The sequence below is a fragment of the Ricinus communis genome, chromosome 3 (genome assembly GCF_019578655.1).
Source record: "Ricinus communis isolate WT05 ecotype wild-type chromosome 3, ASM1957865v1, whole genome shotgun sequence".
NCBI classification, from domain to species: Eukaryota; Viridiplantae; Streptophyta; class Magnoliopsida; order Malpighiales; family Euphorbiaceae; genus Ricinus; species Ricinus communis.
The window spans coordinates 574,269-592,569 of NC_063258.1; the positions used below are offsets into that span (position 1 = coordinate 574,269).

The following is an 18,301-nucleotide window of genomic DNA, read 5'->3' on the forward strand; positions in this document are numbered from 1 at the left end:
ATAACAAGGTTCATACACAAGTAAAAAGGCTAAACTAAACAATTATAAAAACTAGCCTAATATATTTAACCTAATGATCATGGTATTAAATAGAAAGACATAAAAACAAGAAAATAAAAGCTCCATTGAAATCCGAAATTCTTCAAGTATGAAGATGATTGGTCCTCACTCTCCACTTCTTAAAAAGCTCCTTAGATCTTAAAAGAACGATGAAAACTAAAAGCTAAATATTTATGGAAGAACTGTAGAGAAAATAATGGTAGACAGATGCAAAAAGCATATAGAAGCGAGTTCTCTCCTCTTTTAGAACTAGGTTTGTAGAAATATATATAGAGAATAGTCCTCCACCAAGATAAGTCTTCCTAGAGATAAGCATATCCAATATAAGTCTATCTAATAGATAAGACTATAGATGTCCTTGTTTCTATCAAATATTATTCCATATATAACTCTTGATATAAATTCTAATAATAATATAAGACTATTGGGCTAGCCTAGCAAATAGCATTCCGTGCTTTTTAATCTTGAGCCTTAATACAAACATGTCCAATTAAGCTTTATTTTAAACTTAGAGCCTTTACTTACCCATATCATATCTTACAAACTTAGGCAAGCCAATTTAATAGCAAAGAAGTAATAATCTAAATCATACACTTCTAATTATACCCAACTCAAATTTGCTAAACTACTCATTATGTCCATATGCAAAGAATGGATACTTGATCATTTAAGTGCAAATAAACTTATGAGTTCACATATACATATTAAAAACTCAAGAGTTCAAGAATCTTGACATAGTAATATTCTTTGATTGACTCTTCCAATAGAATAATTAAAAAAAATTGAGTAGAAAATTTAAAATTTGCCAAAATTAACCAAAGTTGCTAATTCACATGGCATATTAAAATATGATTGAAGAAATATTAAATTTTACATTGTCCTTAATGTCATTATATATATATATATATATATATATATATATATATATATATATATATATATATATATGTAAATAAAGAACAAGAAAGAGAGAAAAAAGATAGAACACTCCCATGGGGTTTAGCGATGCATAAAAAGCATGATCTTGAATTCCAATCTTCATTAATCTAACTTTAGAAGCACATTTGAACACACATCATTGATAATTATAAAGAATAATAAATTTTAAAAATAAATCTTAGAATAAATCCTGAAATAAAGTCTTAGATCAATGACATGGCTATGTATGTTAAAGAGATATGTGTTTTTGAGAGGCAAAGAGAAAAATAAATTTAATATTTAAAGATAATGAATTTTAATTTAAATAAAACTCTATTATTCCTAAAATTAATCTTCCTAATTTTTATTTATTTTAATTAATTAATTTTGCTAAAAAAATCACCCATTTTTGCTTAAAAATCGCACTTCTGCGCCCTGCGGCCTTTCCTACCCCTCTTACATCCTTGTTTGGTTGTGCGTCTCCCGAGCCTCGCGACTCGTGGTGCTCCTTAACTCCTCTCATGCACGGGACATTCTCCAGGCCCCGCGGATGGCTGCTTGCTGTTGGTCCATCTGCTTGTGTGTTGCTGCTGCTAAAAACCCGTGCAACTTTGCGTTGCTACAACTTAGCTCGCGCAAATTCTTTTTTTCAACACTTGTAATTAATTTTTATGAACTCTAAGAGTAAATAATTAATAAAAAATATAAATTTTAAAAAAATATAAATTTTAAAAAAATATAAATTTTAAAATTATAAATACTTAAATAACTAAAAATCAAGAAATTAATAATTTAAACTAAAAATTGAACAAAAAAAATTTAAAATTAAGAAAATCACTAAAACTAAAAGTAACTAATATAAAAAAATTAACTAATTTATAACTAATGAAAAGCATATTAGAAGAAAAACTAATTCCTAATCCTACAAGGAAATAAGACATGCCTAAAATCAAATGATGTTCAATTAATATTTCTTAATAATCAAAGAATATTCAACAAATTAAGTACACAATATCCATATAATAACATAATATCAATTAAACATGAAAGTATTTTATTAAAAAAATAAATTGATACCACATGAAGAAATATTGTCTTTTGGGAATCACAAAAGGTAAGCATGCTGGCATTTATAGGCCTACAAAGTAAACATAAAATACTAAAAAAATAAAGTAAAATAAAATAAATTGAAATGCATAAAAATAAAATACAATTGCTAAGTTTATTGTCTATAACTAGATATTATCTGATTATGCTCATAGTGGGTGTTCATCCATGCATTCCACCTCTTGGTCATTAGCCATTCCTTTCAAGTGTGGCTTCATACTTTTAATGTGAACATCTAAAGTGTCACGGAAGCTCTTATCAATTAAGAATGGAATATCATATAATTGATCATAAATAAGAGAATCTAAATAATTATATGAACACTTATCAATAGTAGATTTAAGAGATAAAGTTAGAGAATCAAACACTTTAAATTCTACAGTTTTTTCCTAAAACTATCATGGTAAGTTTCCCATTATGCACATCAATCATAGTTCTAATATTTTTCATGAAAGGTCTACTAAGGAGTATAGTTTGCTCCTTATTCTTTGTTGGTGTGTTTTCCATACCAAGCACTACAAAATCAACATGAATTATTAACTTACCTACTTGAACTAGCAAGTCTTCCACTATACCTCTAGGATATCTTATTGATTTATCAGTAAGTTGTAGAGACATGGTGGTGGGCTTCAACTTTCCCAAATCAAATTATTCATACATTGAATAAGGCATCAAGTTGATGCTTGCTCCCAAATTTAACATGGTTTTTGTAATCTTTTCGTCACCTACTGTTCAATGGTGAAGCTATCGGGATCCTTCATCTTAAGGGGTAATTGATGTTGAAACACTACACTTGTTACTTGTACTTTTTTATCGTTCGCATATCGCCTTTTGTTGGTGTACAACTCTTTAATAACTTTGTATACGATAACTTATTCCTGATAACATCTAACAAAGATAAATTAGTAACTTTAGAAAGCATCTCAATATTTTTAAAAAATTATTTGCTCTCTTTTAGTCGGTTGGAAAAAGGAATAGGTGTCATATAAGGTTGAGCTGCCTTGTGAAATTTAGGTCCAAAAAATGCTTTCTTTTCTTTCTTCTCAAGCCTAAGATTAGGCTCTACTTTTTCTTCCTTTTTCATGCTCTCCTTATTGATTTGTATTTCTACTAATTAATCATCTTTAGGTGTACTTGTATAAGAAGAAGAATTTCCTTCAGTTTTCATATCAATCTTATTATCAACAACCTCATCTTTTCTAATAGTAGTAATAGAATCGGCTTGTTCAAGTTGACTTGGTAGTTTTTCTTTCTTGAGCTTTTGAACAATTTTAATAATTTGTCCCATTTGAGCTTCTAAATGTTTTATTAAAGCCTCAATCGGATCTGTTTTTTTCTCATTCCTCTCCATCCTATCATGAGAAGCCATCATAAACAATTAAAGTATTTCTTCCCAACTTGAATTTCTTTGCTCATTAGAATAAAAAGTTTGCTCTAGATCTTGAAAGGAAGAATTGGAGTTCCCTTGTAATTGAGAATATTGGTCTTAGTTTTTGAGTTCCTTAATATTTGTGGTGGGTTTGATCATTGTATTTTCAAAAAAATTTAGATGATTTCTCCAACCTGGGTTATATATGTTGAAATAAGGCTCATTCATAAGTTACCTAGATTATTAGAAATCCATCAAATTTACTTTGTTATACATATCTCCTTTATAATTATCAAAAGATGAACAAATATTAGCACCATGACTATAAATACCACTAATATCACATATCTCATTTTGGTTGAAGCAAGCATCTTAACTTGCTTAGTCAATTTAGCCAATTGCATGGCTATTTCAGTACTAGCTACTACTTCATGCACTCCTACTCTTTTTTTCCTTATACTCTTATGTTGAGAATTGGCTCCTAACATCTCAAATATATCATAATCAGCTGCCCTTTCCAACATAGCATCCCCAGCTGCATTATCAATCGTACGTTGATATTGTTATGTCAAACCATCATAAAATGATTGGTTAGTTATTAGAAGTGGGTATCCATGGTGTGGGCACTGCAATAGAAGTGATTTGAAGCAATTTCATGCTTTATGAAATGATTCAATATCCATTTGATAAAAATTAGAAATTCCAGCTCTTAATTGTTTGGTCTTTTGATGTGAGTAAAACCTACTCATAAACTTTTAATATACATCATCCCATGTTCTCAAAGAATTAGGAGGCGGGGTTATTAACCAAGCCTTTACTTTTTCTTTCAATAAATAAGAGAAACACCTCATTCAGGAAACACCTCATTCTTAGTTGATTCTCATTCAGGCTAAATAATGGAAAAGTATGAACTATGGCATAAAATTCTCTAATGAATGTTAATGCATCCTCACTAGGCATACTATAAAATGAAAGAAGTATATTAAAGTGAATATTTTTAAGTTCATAATTTCTAGATACATCACTTAGAACTATGTATGAAGTAGTGTTACCAATTATAAGTCGTGCATAATCTTTCATAATCTCAACTTTTTCTTTTGATTCTTTTGATTCATTTTCAGTATTTTAAGTTGATGAATCACTTGATTTAGTTTTCCCTCTTCGCATATAAAATAAAAGAAAATTTCATATTTAAAAACTTAAAAATAAAATAAAAATACTAAACAAAACAAACACAAGACACTTTTGACAATCAATCAATATAATAAAATTTGAAGACAATTTGTCGACAACGACGCTAAAAACTTGATCTTTCTAAGTTAGTACTTGTAAGTGCACGAACCATTCTTATAGTAAAGCCGTAAATTCACCACAAGGTCGATCTTTCAAGGAACTATGAGGCCACTTATTGTATAGATTAATTATCAACACAAAACAATAAAATTAAATCTAAACGCTCTAGACCAATATTTGAGTGAATAATATTCATAAAGTAAAGTATAATAAACTATAAAGTAAATATGCAGTGACAATGATGTATGAAAACTATATGCTAAAGACAGTATTTAGCCTAGCCACTTACTTAGTAATCCCCTTATTTTACTTTAAGTCTAGATCTAATGAATGAGATGCTAATGTGTTTTTTCTTTAATTACTCAAGCTAATGATGCAACTAAAGTTTCTTCTACCAATATAGATTGAAGCAAAGCTGGTGTCTCTAATACATTCAACCTAAATATTTTCATAAAAATTATTATTATTGAATTAGTATTATGGTTAATTAAAAATAATGATTGAAACTAATAAAGATATAAATGTATAAAAATCACTCATTAAATAAATAAATAACAAGATTCATATATAAGTAAAAAGGCTAAACTAAACACTTGTGAAAACTAGCCTAACATATTTAACCTAAAGATCATGGTATTAAATAGAACGATGAAAACTAAAAACTAAATGTTTATGGAAGAACTGTAGAGAAAATAATGGTGGACAGATGCAGAGAGTAGATAAGAGAGAGCTATCTCTCTTTTAGAACTAGATATATATAGAGAATAGTCATTCACCAAGATAAGTCTTTCTAGAAATAAGTATACTAAATATAAGTTCATATAATAGATAAGGTTATAGGTGTCTTTGTTTCCATAAAATATTATCCCATAAATAACTTTTAATATAAATCATAGTAATAATAATACAAAATTACTAAATTGACCCTTGGTAAATAGTAGAATTGGACTAGCCCAGCAAATAGCAGTCCACGCGTCTTAATATTAGGCATTTATACGAACATGGCCAATTAAACTCCATTTTGAGTATTTGTCTTTATATTTCTCTCTCTTTGCTAATATTACTTAAAAATAGACGATTAAGTTTAAGGGTGTTATAAACACTTATTTTCACCATATTATGTATATAAAATATACTATTAAAACACTAGAACGTCCTATAAATATATATATATATATATATATATATATATATATATATATATATATATATATATCAACTTACGGTTACAAATCATAACAGATGAATCATGGGTACGATAATAAGATTTAATATTTAATGTTTTATTCTTAATATTTTTATTCTAATCACATTGTTTTTTCAAAATATACTTTTATGTTTTAAACATAAGTTAAATAATTAATTAAAGCATTTGTTTGTTGTATATTTTTTAAATCTGTTACATGAATATTATAACATGTTTAAAAGTAAACAAAAAAATTAATAAACATATGATTATTGCCAAAATTAATTATGAAAAAACCAAATCAATAGACATATGATTATTATCAAGATTTATTGAAATGGTTAAATTATGTATAATATTATTAAAATTTTATATTATCAAACTCAAAACTAAAGAGGAATCGTATAAGTATCATAAAAATTATACTAATAGGAGTAAGCAATAATTTTTTATGATCTAGTAAAGCTTAAAACTTTAAAAATAATATAATTATTAATAGCTTAAATTAAAAAAAAAAAGTTGAATCTAAGAAAAAGAAAATTATCTTTTCATATAGTTATATTTACTTATTTCTCTTCTAAAATTGATAATATGTAAGTATTAGGTATTGAAAATTAAATAATACATAAGTTTCAAGTATTGAAAAGTACGAGTACCGAGTATTTTTATTATATTTCTAATTTTTAATTTTTTTATTCAATTTTTGCTGCATTTTGTAAATGAGTGTTCTTAAATTAACTATTTTAAATTACCAATTAGTGAGAAAGAAAAATATGTTAAATAATTGAAACTTCTAAAAACATAATAGAGTGACATGTAACATTCTTTCGTTAAATAATGAATAGTGATGAGGAAAAAGTACTAATAAATTAAATAATTAGAGTGTTTAGGAAATATAATACAGTGATGAATGACATTCATGGTTAAATAATAAACAATTAGTGGCAAATTGTTATTAATTCATTCCCTTTATTTTTACTTTAATATATATACTAGTTTAATATACGCATTTTAGGTGGAACTTAAATAAATATTTTATTAATAAATTATATATATTTTATTTATGAATTAATTTTATATTCATATTTGTAGCTAAATTTATACTATCTTATACAATAAATATATCAGTCAGTTTTCATTTAAATTTTTATAATTTTTAGTATAAACTACATAGTTAATAGAGCATATATGGTAAATATTTCATATTAATATTAGTTTGTATATCAAATATAAATATAATAACTATCCTAGCATATATAAACATAGACATTGTGTCAATAAAGCCGGCCGGTTCGGGTTTACAATTTCGGTTTGACCTAGTTCTAATCAATTTTTAAAAAATAAAAAATTAATCAAAATAATTTCTTTTTATTTTACGAGTTGGAATTGGAACCAATATGTAACATCCGGAATTTTTTTATATATTTAATAATGAGTTTTTATTTAAGTTAATTTTAGCTTTATTTTTATTCGGTTTAATTGGAATGATTTAAATACAAATTTTGAATGTTCATGTTAGATAAATAAATGAGTTATTTTTCATATCCAATTAGTTTGATTTTTAAGGAGTAATTAAGTAAACTATTTGAGAAATGATTATATTTTGGTTATTCAAATTTTTTTCCAAATGCATATTTATATAAGTAAAATTATATATTGGAAAATTTTGGAAGAAATTATAAAGGATGTTTTTATAAAAAGAATTTTGGGAAAATTGGTATTATAATTGATTAGTAGTATTAAATTTTAAGTTGGAAATTGATTATTTAATTTAATTGTGTGTAAGATTTAATTGGAGGATTATTTTGAAATAAGGATTAAAAGTATAATTTTATTTTTGTGAGGGTTTAATGGAAATTTGTGAGTTTGGTATTTTCGTAAATAAATATGTCGGTCAGGGGTATTTTTGTAATTATGTATTTTCAATAATGCTGATTTGGCCCAAATTAAATAGTTAGGGGCTTAATTGAAAGGCTAAAAAGAAGTTTGGGGGTCAAATTGAAATTCTGCAGGATGAAATTGTAAGTAATTAAGGAAGTTGAGGGACCAAATTGTAATAAGGAAAAGTTCAGGGGTCAAATGTCGATATTGAAAGGAAAGAAATCGGGGAAGAAGAAAGGAAAGAGAGAGAGAGTCGTGTGGGAGAGAGAGAGAGAGAGAGGAGCTGCAGGCGTCGGTGGCGACCGTCGGGGGCGTGGAGGCCGGCCGGCGGCAGCAGCTCTGCGGCGGAAGAGCCAAGCGGCTTCAGGCGTGTTCGGCCATTTCAAGCATTGTTGGCGGCCGAGTTGGGTGGCGATCGGCTCTCTGGCGAGGCTCTCGCGGCGATGGCGGCCTTTGGGGTGGCCGGAGTTGCAAGATCCGGCAAAGTGAAACTTAGAGTGGCAGCCGCGTTTTTGGGCTTTTCTGGCGAGCTCCGGCGGAGGATGGATGATCGAAGGATGTATCCCGACTCTCCTCATCTCAAGCTTCGCATTGGCACCGGTTTCGTGGCGATCGGGCTTCGTTTGCGAATCGACGGTCGAGATCGTCCGTAAATCTCTTCGGATGATCGGGTGTCAGATCGAAAAATCGAAAGCGGGGATCGTCTTCAGCGCGTCGTTGTGAGTCCGATGGTTTGTTCGGATCGTCGATCGGACTCCGGCGGTTGGAGGCGAGTCGACCGAGCGATCGAGCGTTTCGGTAATTTTCTTTGGCCCGTTAATTTTAGAAATTCTTGGTTTAATTGTGTCTATTGGATTATATTGAGTATTTGATGATTTTGTGAGTCAAAAATATTTGTCATCGATTGGCTGCCATAGTCGTATTTTGTGCTGTGTGGCGGAGTCGGAAAATAGTGAAGTTTGGGGACCCGACTCCTATTGTTTGAATCGTTAAGTATTTGAAGTGTTCTTCTGGCAGGTCCTGGACCCGTTTTTACGGGGGGTAATATTCGTGTTGTAGGGGAGGTTCTGCCGGATTTTCGGTAGAATTCTCCCGAGTCGAGATTCTTAGACAGTCAGTCCTAGGAGTCTAGACCTAGGATTAATGATCGATTGTCTCAGCGTATTGATAAATTGTTTTCCGTGATTAGATGATCTGTCTGTTCGGCTCGCTCCAATTGAGGCACCGGAGTAGAGCTAGGAGGTCGCCCAATCCTGTGAGTTAAAGTCATTTAATTTTTGCGCTACTGCTAGTCTGATTTTAATATGCTATTTAGAATTTGTGTTTAATATGATTATTAGTATCGCAAAATAAATGATTTCACTTGATTATTAATATTTGAAATAATATAAATATTATTATTAGTATGTTATAATAAGATAAACGTTATTATTTTTCCCCTCACAAATTGCACGTTGTTTTACCTTAAATCTTTAATCTTTATTTCGATATGTGTTGGTTGAGTTCATCAGATAATGATATTTATTATATGTGATGATTGTGTTTTGGGAAATGTGGCTTGTAGAACATGCCACTTTGATGGGTTACATCGGGACGCGTCTTGATAATAATCATGGACATGTAATAAGATATTTATGGGTTTGCCTTGGTCGAGCATGGCTCTCTGGGCTGATTTGAGTAAATTGCCGGAGGTAAGGTCCCTGGTCGAGCATTGCTCTCTGGGCGCCGGCTTATTTGGAATTCAAGTGTTCGAATTTGGAAGTAAGGTCCTGGTCGAGCATTGCTCTCTAGAGCGCCCGATCTTATTGGATTAAGAGAGCCAAAATGGCTGTTAGAATTTGGGGTTAGGGTTCTACTAAGCCACTCGTCCCGTAAAAGTAAAAATATATTTTTATTTATTCATTTATTTATTTATTATGGTATGATTATAATATGGATTGTATTTACGTGCATGGTTGATATATTGATTCGAATGATTAATATTTCACGTGAAGAAAGTAATAGGGTATGATTATAGTATGATTTGTATTTACGAGCATGGTTTGATATACTAATTTGAATAATCTATGTTTTCCGAGAAGAATGCAATAGTCCCGGATTATTTGATTTTAACTCACTCTCGAGTCTCCATTTATATTTTTGATTCGTGGTATTAGTTCTCCCGCGACTCTTATTCAAAACTCCTTCATCATCGGGTGATGTATTTGATTTGGTATGTAAATTGGTAAATCTTAGATTCTCCATGAGTAGTAATAGTAAATGTATCAGTTGTAAATTTTCCGAGCTTGGTCTCGCCTAGTTTTCTAGTAGGACCAAGTAATTTTGTAAAGTGTAACTATTAAGATAAATTGTGGCTTTAATAATATTAATTTGAGATGAGATTTGTTTAAATCAGTGAGTGTCAGGCTTACTACGGGTTTCGGTGGCCTTAAGCCTACCCATTCCCTAGTGCCGGTCACGGGCCCACGGGTGGAGTCGTGACACAATAGTTCTGATTCTAGCTAATGAAAAATCAAACTTCAACCGGCCTTCCACTTTCGAGCCGATTCTAATCCATTTTGAACAATCTGGTTATGTTTATCAAATTTATAAATTATTGACTTAAATATTAAAAACTAAAAAAAATAACATAAGAATCTATGAAATGTAAAAAGAAATAAAGAAGTTCATACTTAATATTTAATTTTGTTGACGATATAAAATGTACATGAACAAATACAATTAATTATTCATTGCTAATTAAATTTCAGTAATATAAAATAAAATAAAAATAAAAATAAAATTGAAGTATAGAATCATAAAAAGAAAAAAAAAGTGATGTGGTCTAAGAAAAACTTAAGTGACTTTAATATATTCTTATTAAAATAATAAAATTTATCATTTTCTTCTTTAAGCGTTTATAAATACGAATCATAAAATATAATAGAACTATATAATGTTTAGAATTCTCTATAATTGATAAATAAAATATTAAAAAATAAAAAATAAAAGCTATAGATAAATATAAATTTTAAATTTAAATGAGTAAAAGTAAAACATAAAAGTAATTAAACTATAAGAAATACAAAATTCATTGATGAACTCAAATTAGTAAGTAAAGAAAAATAAAAATAAAAATAAGGATATCAAATGAATAATTAAGTTTAGAGCGAGATTTTGTAATATAATAAAAAATACCATATATAAGTAAAATAAAATAAAATAATTGATTAAAATAGTAACAAAAAAGTACATATAAAATTTAAATTCAAAAAGTTGTTATTATTACATTATATATTCAAAAAGAAGAAAAAAAAATACTTTTTATAAATTAATGTGTATAAGAAAAATGACAAATATCATATTTTGGTAATCCTACGTGACAAATTGTGGTTAAACCATTCTTTCTATTTCAACTTTAATATATATTAGATTAGATTAGATTCATTTTAACATATCAAGTGTATAGTAACTTATAAACTTATAATAACTGGTGTTATTTTAATTTTAATAATTTATTAATATATTGAATGCTAAATTAGCTAATTATATATAGGATTAAGTAATCAACAAATAAAATATATAATTTTATTTATTAATTTTTTTTTTATTTTTAGAATTTAATCAATGATACTGATATTATGAAATTCATTTACATAATTTTGAATTATATATATATATATATATATATATATATATATATATATATATATATATATATATATGTTATTTATATACTTACTGAAAATCTAAAGAAAATATATGCAACTAATAAATTAATAAAAATAATATCAATTGTTTCTCTATAATTGACAATAAACTTTATAATGATTGTATACTATAAAGATACTCTAATAAAACCTTATTAAGTTCTAATTAGGATTTAAACTAACAAACTCATAGGGTTATAATATATTTTTAGAATTATTGAATGTAGCGGATGATACCTTATAAATTTATAACCATTAATATTATTTTTATTATTTATAATTTTTATTTATATTTGAGATTGAATCAGTAGTATTTAATAATTATGAGATTTATTTATATATTTTTAAATTGCATTTATAATTTAAAATATAAATAAATTCATTAATAATTTAAATTAATAGAAAATATATAAAATTAATATATAAACTAAAATTATTAGCTAATAATATTTATAATTAAAAAAACAAACTTAAAAATGGTGGAACAATATATATATATATATATATATATATATATGTATTACATAAATGCCATCTTTTGTCCAAAACCCAAGGTAAACTCTAAAATATTCTGTTGCTTGTCGTATAGGGGTTTCAGGATGCCGTTTTAACTTTTATCTAATCCCAAGCTCTCTCTCGGTTGAAACAGTTATGATATCCATACCCTGCCAGGCTTATGAATCTTAATCAAATATGCTTCCTGTGGCTTATATGTGCAGGAAATATCAACCGTGAAATTAATATATTTCATTTGATCTAATGGCTGATAATGTTAGCGTGAAGGTGCAGAAATATTTATTAACAAATGACGGATCACATTCAAATTTTAAACTTTAATCAAATTGAAATATATGTAACTACGGATTAAGCATGAGAGCACGTGATTAAGAAGTTCTTTTTTTATGTATATTTATCTACAGTTAATCTAAAACGTGTGAGATAAGACTCATTTAAATCATAAAATATTATTTTCAAAGTGTTTTTTTTTTTAACGTAACTATATACTCAAAGTTCTGACTCGATGTCTGATTCTCGACGTCTACTTAAATAGCTTTTCTTTTGACTTCATTTCATAAGAAAATGAAAAGAAAACACCACTTAGGTACGCTATAAATAGAAGCAAATTCTTGGCAAATTGAGATCAAACAAGAGCAAGAGATTAATCAAGGGCAGTGCAGTTTAGAAACGCACAGGAAAAATGGCAATGAAAGTTGAGATAATCTCTAGGGAAATGATAAAGCCATCGTCTCCAACTCCTGCTCATCTTAAGCACTTCAAAATCTGTCTTCTGGATGAGTTGGCTCCTCCTTCTTATGTTCCAATCTTTCTTCTCTATTCTTCCGCAGAATTTGGCAACTGCTTTGCAGACAAGTTAAAGAAATCACTGTCTGACACTCTTGCTCGCTACTATCCTTTTTCTGGTAAACTGAAAGGAAATCTTTCTGTGGATTGTAATGATGATGGGGCCCTGTTTCTTGAGGCTAAAGTTAATATTGCAGCCTCAGAGATTGTCAGGGATCCTGAAACTAGTATGCTGTATAAACTTTTCCCCTTTGATCCTTACAGAGGCACCGCAGATGGAGCGACGGTTGATGGGGAGACACTCATTACAGGTGTTCAGGTTAATGTTTTTGAGTGCGGTGGTGTTGGAATTGGTGTGTGTGTTTCTCACAAGATTGCAGATGGTGCAACCATGGCTTCTTTCCTTAATGCCTGGGCTGCTACTGCAACTGGCATTGATCAAACAGCTGCTCCAAGTCTAGATTCGGCTTTGCTTTTCCCACCTAAAGGTGTAGATATAATCAAACAGCGTGATATGATCAAAGATGAGAAAATAGTCACAAGGAGATTCGAGTTCGAAGGAAAGAATTTGGCTAATCTAAAGGCAAACATTGCGAATGACATTAATCCTACACGTGTGGAAGCTGTGACAACTCTTATCTGGAAAGCTGCAATGGAAGTGACTAGATTAAACACGGGGAAAGATTTGATCCCACCTTCTATTGTTACCCACTTAGTCAATATCAGGGACAGGATGAACCCACCATTGCCAAGACATTCTGTAGGTAATCTCTGGCGGCTTTCTCTAGCGCCATATTTTGATGTTAAAAAAGAGCTGGAGCTACAAGAGTTAGTACGCATCCTTCGAAAATCAATACGCGGAATCGACAGTGAATACTTGACTAAACTTCAAGGAGATGATGGTTTGGCAAAGGCTTTAGAACCTCTTAAAGAGCTAAGACAACTGGCCCTAAGAGGAGAAGGAGTTGAAGTCTACACTTTCAGCAGCTGGGCAAGATTTCCTCTGTATGAGATTAACTTTGGATGGGGAATGCCAATAAAAGTTTGTACAATAACAGTACCTGTTAGGAACTCTGTTATCTTGATGGGCACAAAATCCGGTGATGGTATAGAGGCATGGGTGACCTTGACTGAAAAAGACATGGCCAAGTTTGAGTGCAGTCAAGAACTTCTCCAGTTTGTTTCAGCAAGGATTTGAGGCAGACCTTGATATATGTTACTATATGTTTGACTGAAGTCGAGTGATCTGTTTATGCTTTATTCACATGTATCTTTTTTATTTTTTTGAATTCTTTATTTGTGTCATTGTTTTTCAACTATTATCTTCCAACTATATCTGTAATCTTGATCACTATGGAATGTGCCAAGCCAGGTTAAATAACTTTCCCAAAGATATCAGCATACAGCACAAATAGTTTCATGTGAAGTTCACCTATTCACAGTCTCACTTTCTTTCAGAAAACATTTTCTAAGCACCGGTTTAGCTAACCGATACGCCATTCCCTCCAGAGGCAGGAATCCAATGATCTACAGTTCAGAATATCATACTTTCTTTAACTTCTCTACTGTGAAATTTTAGATTCCTCTTCCAGATTTGGAGATGGCAATCTATGGTGGTTTGAATCTTGAAATAAACTTCTTGTTCAATGACGTGGATATTCAAATACTCTTGAATAATAGTGTACTTATTTTCCTTTTTCCCCACGAACAGAAGCGAAGGACTTCGTCAACTTAAACCACAAGGAAAGGCTTTCCATCAACAAGTGCAGAAACAAAACCGCAGAACCATGAGAAAAGAGAAAACCTGTTGATTAATTGTTGTTGATTGAAGCATGTAGGAATGACAATGAGAACCAAAAGCTTATCCTAGCCAATTATAAACAAAACAATACTAAGGGATCATGAGAATCATAAAGGCCCCTTCTATTTATGTTTATAGTGGTTTTCAGTTTTTACAGCCATTCCAAAAAGTGATGGCATGAATTACAGAAGGCACCATAATTTCCCTGACAGAAAAAATCAAGGAAAGTTGGGGATGGAAATTCCAATTGACAAACCTTACATACTGAGAACACATATATACCTAAATTTTGTTTTTAAGCAAAATTGCTATTGTACATGTATGACAAGGGGATCCTACATGAAGAAAACTAGAAACAAGCTCACATTTTCTCCTCACAGAATTGACTATTCCTGAAGCTGCCCAAATGATGAATCTCATCCAATTGGGATACTGCACAAGCTCAGATCTCCAAGTTATCGTGATTCCAGATAGTTGCGAACCCGAGAAACAAGTCTTCGCACAGACTGATCACCGAAAGTGTCATCTACATCCTTTATCTTTGAGACAAAGTCCATGGCTTCATCATATCTTCTTGCTTTACAATAACCATCTGCCACAATCTTATAGGTTAGCTCATTTGGTCTGCAGTTGTGCTCAATCATGTAGCTAATCACGTCATTTATTTCTGTAAACATTCCCTGTGCTGCATAGCCCGAGATAAAAGTATTGTATGTGAAAATACATGGTCCAACTCCTATAGATGTCATCTCAGATAGAATTCTTATACCCTCCTGCATGAGCCCTTTTCTACAAAAACCTTTGATGACAGTGTTATATGAAACAAGATCTGGTTTCCCACCAGATGTTTGTAGCATCCTCAGTACCTCTTCTGCTTTCCAGCAGTCTCCCCCTCTAGCATACATGTCCATTAAACTATTGTGGGTTACAAGATCTGGCTGCAACCCAGCATCATGAATCAAACGCAGCATTTCATGAGCTCTGTCATACATATTGTTCTTGGCAAAAATTGAAAGCATGGAATTACATAAAACCAAATCAGGTTTGTATCCATGTTTTTGTAATGCCTGAAATGCCCTTTCCATGCCTGTTAGTGATCTACACTTGAAGTTTGCAAGAACAAGGGTTCTCAAAAGCATCCAGCTAGGGAAGATATCACCATCATAAATACTTTTCTCGATCATTTCTATCCCTTTCACATTGCCTCCCTTTGCATAAGAATGAACCATCAATGAATATGAGGTCTCACTGGGCCTGAAGCCCTTATTCCTCATGTCTAGAATGACCGATTCTGCAGCTTTCCAATCACCCCGACGAGCCAGAGCATTCAAAAGTGCATTATACGTATTAATACATGGAGAAAATCCTGCTTTAATCATCTCCTCGTGCATTTTTGCAGCATCATTATTCGAACCACACCTTCCATATGCACTAATCAAAGTATTAAATGTGTCCCTGTCAGGCTCAAACCCACAATTTTTCATTTCCCGAAATACTTGATTCACATATTTGTGCATACCCTTCTTTCCACACATGGCAAGCATTGTGTTCCATGTAATATGATTAGGAGAACATCCATTTAATTTCATATGGCCAAGTATCTTCATCATTTCCTCTGATAGTGATTTTTTCCCTAGCATGCCAAGGACAGCATTGTAAGTAGCCACATTAGGAACACAACCCAACTCCATCATCTGGTCAAACATTTCTAGAGCCTTATCGATATCTCCTACCCTACCATAAGCATTTATTATGGTAGTGTATGTAACAGCATTAGGCATAATTCCTTTAGAAGCCATTGCATCAATGACAACAGCTCCTTCCTCATGAAATCCTGCTCTCACATAAGCTGCCACGACCTCATTATAAGTCACAGCATCAGGAGGGCAATTATTTTCCTCCATTTCACTCAAGACACTTAAGGCCTCTGAGAAAATCCCTGCCTTCCCAAAAACATGCAATAAAGCATTATATGTAACAGTCCCAGGTTTATAACCCTCAGATTTCAATCCAGAAAAGAATTCTTTCGCTTCATCTATCAGTCCCTCTCTTCCACAAGCAGATAAAACAGTACTGCAAGTAAACTCATCAAAGTCAAGTCCTCTACTTCTCATCTCATCTAATAGCTCTAAGATTTTGTCCCAAGACCGACCCATTTTTCCGTAAACATCAAGCATTACATTGTAAGTGACCAAACTTGGCGACAAACCAGACTCATTCATTCTCTCAAATATTTCAATTGCTCTGTGGTACTTGCCAGTTCGAGAATATGCATGAAGAATGGTTGTGTAAGCTCGAACATCCAGTACGTAGTCATCAAGCGGAATTACATCAAACAGCTTAGATGCAACAGTATGCTGCGACTCTCTACCAAGAATCCTCACCATCAGTTCAATAGCATGGCGGTCAATTTTCTCATTTGCAGTTCCTAAATTCAAAACAGACCATTCAAACAACAAAAGGGCCTTTTCCCAATTTCCAGAATAGTCTAAGGCTTTCAAGAGACTAATCAAATCAACTTGAAGCAACTCATATTTGGAAGAATCAAAGAAAGAAGCCAAACTATGCAAAGGCTGTTCAATAATTGAACCAAGAATCAACTTACCCTTTCTTGATAAGTATTCAAGAAACCCACTATCAGAAACATCTTTATCTTCTTCTTTGTCAACTTCAAATTCAAGAAAAGAGTTGGGTTTTCTGTGGGGAGCCGGTTGAAGCTGTTTCTTGGTCAAATCACCAGAAATTTGAAGAGAAGGCAACCTGGTGTTACTGGGTGGAGAAGAAAGATGGAGAAGGTGTTGAAGGAGAGAATCAAAACGGGAAGGAAGCTGAGGAGAGGAGGGAGGAGGAGGTGGTGATGGTGGAAGTTTAGCAGAGCTGAATTTGAGAGGTGGATTTGGCTGTTGAGGTCTCTTTGTGGGGATTGGATAAACTGGTTTGTTGGGGAAGAGAGTACCTTCCATTGCATTAAATTTCAGAAGTGGGCTCTTGGGTTGTTCTGAGAAAAGAGGAAGATGAAGGAAGGTAGTCAGATAAGGGCAGTAGCAAGAGCGATGAAGAGGAGGGAAGGGGTAAGGCAAGGATGATTGGTGGCCTTCATTAAAGATGAAATTTTTATAAGCGGAGATCGAAATAGAGATAAACTAAGTCTTCATTCAAATATATGATAGGGAAAAGGTGCAATCTGGCCCCTAACGTTTAGGTCAAGTAGCAGATTGACCCCTTATCTATTTCTTAGAGCAAATAACTGAAAAAAAATCATGCTTTATGTCATTTTGGCACCTCATTATATGGAGAAATAAACTTCCGTTACGTGACTTTTTTTTTTACTTTTTATTAAAAGGAGAACCCACTAAATTTATCTCTTTTCAATTTCAATCTTTTTATTTCTCTCTCCTTATTTCACAATCTTACGAAAAGAAATATGTTTAAATGGTCTGTAGAACTCATAACATTATTGTTGATCTTTTTTCTTCTTTTGGACCCATCATTGGAACCAGAAAATTGAGAAAGACTTCATTGGAAGCCTCTTTAACCAATTTGCAATACCTAGAAAATTCAGTTTATCTAAACTGAAGCTAGCTAGTTGGCAATACCAGGAGGTTTGTAAGAGTGAGGAAGAAATTTTGATAGCTAGGTAGATTTTCATCTTTTAGTAGATTGATCAAATTCTTTATTTCTTGATATCTATGACA

The 18,301-nt window shown here is 31.4% G+C and overlaps 2 protein-coding genes and 1 non-coding gene across 3 annotated transcripts; 2 read left to right on the top strand and 1 right to left on the bottom strand.

The window, feature by feature from the left end:
- Positions 1–4,063: 4,063 nt before the first annotated feature.
- Positions 4,064–4,170, top strand: LOC125369687. The gene has a single exon (XR_007215363.1). It is a non-coding gene; the product is annotated as a small nucleolar RNA R71 (small nucleolar RNA).
- Positions 4,171–12,378: 8,208 nt separating this feature from the next.
- LOC8287863 (stemmadenine O-acetyltransferase) lies at positions 12,379–14,580 on the top strand. Its single transcript, XM_002533686.3, has one exon. The coding sequence runs from the start codon at positions 12,702–12,704 to the stop codon at positions 14,001–14,003; it is 1,302 nt and encodes a 433-aa protein (XP_002533732.2). The 5' UTR covers positions 12,379–12,701; the 3' UTR covers positions 14,004–14,580.
- A 127-nt stretch (positions 14,581–14,707) lies between these two features.
- LOC8287865 (pentatricopeptide repeat-containing protein At2g18940, chloroplastic) lies at positions 14,708–17,743 on the bottom strand. Its single transcript, XM_002533685.4, has one exon. The coding sequence runs from the start codon at positions 17,567–17,569 to the stop codon at positions 15,062–15,064; it is 2,508 nt and encodes an 835-aa protein (XP_002533731.2). The 5' UTR covers positions 17,570–17,743; the 3' UTR covers positions 14,708–15,061.
- Between the last annotated feature and the right edge of the window lie 558 nt (positions 17,744–18,301).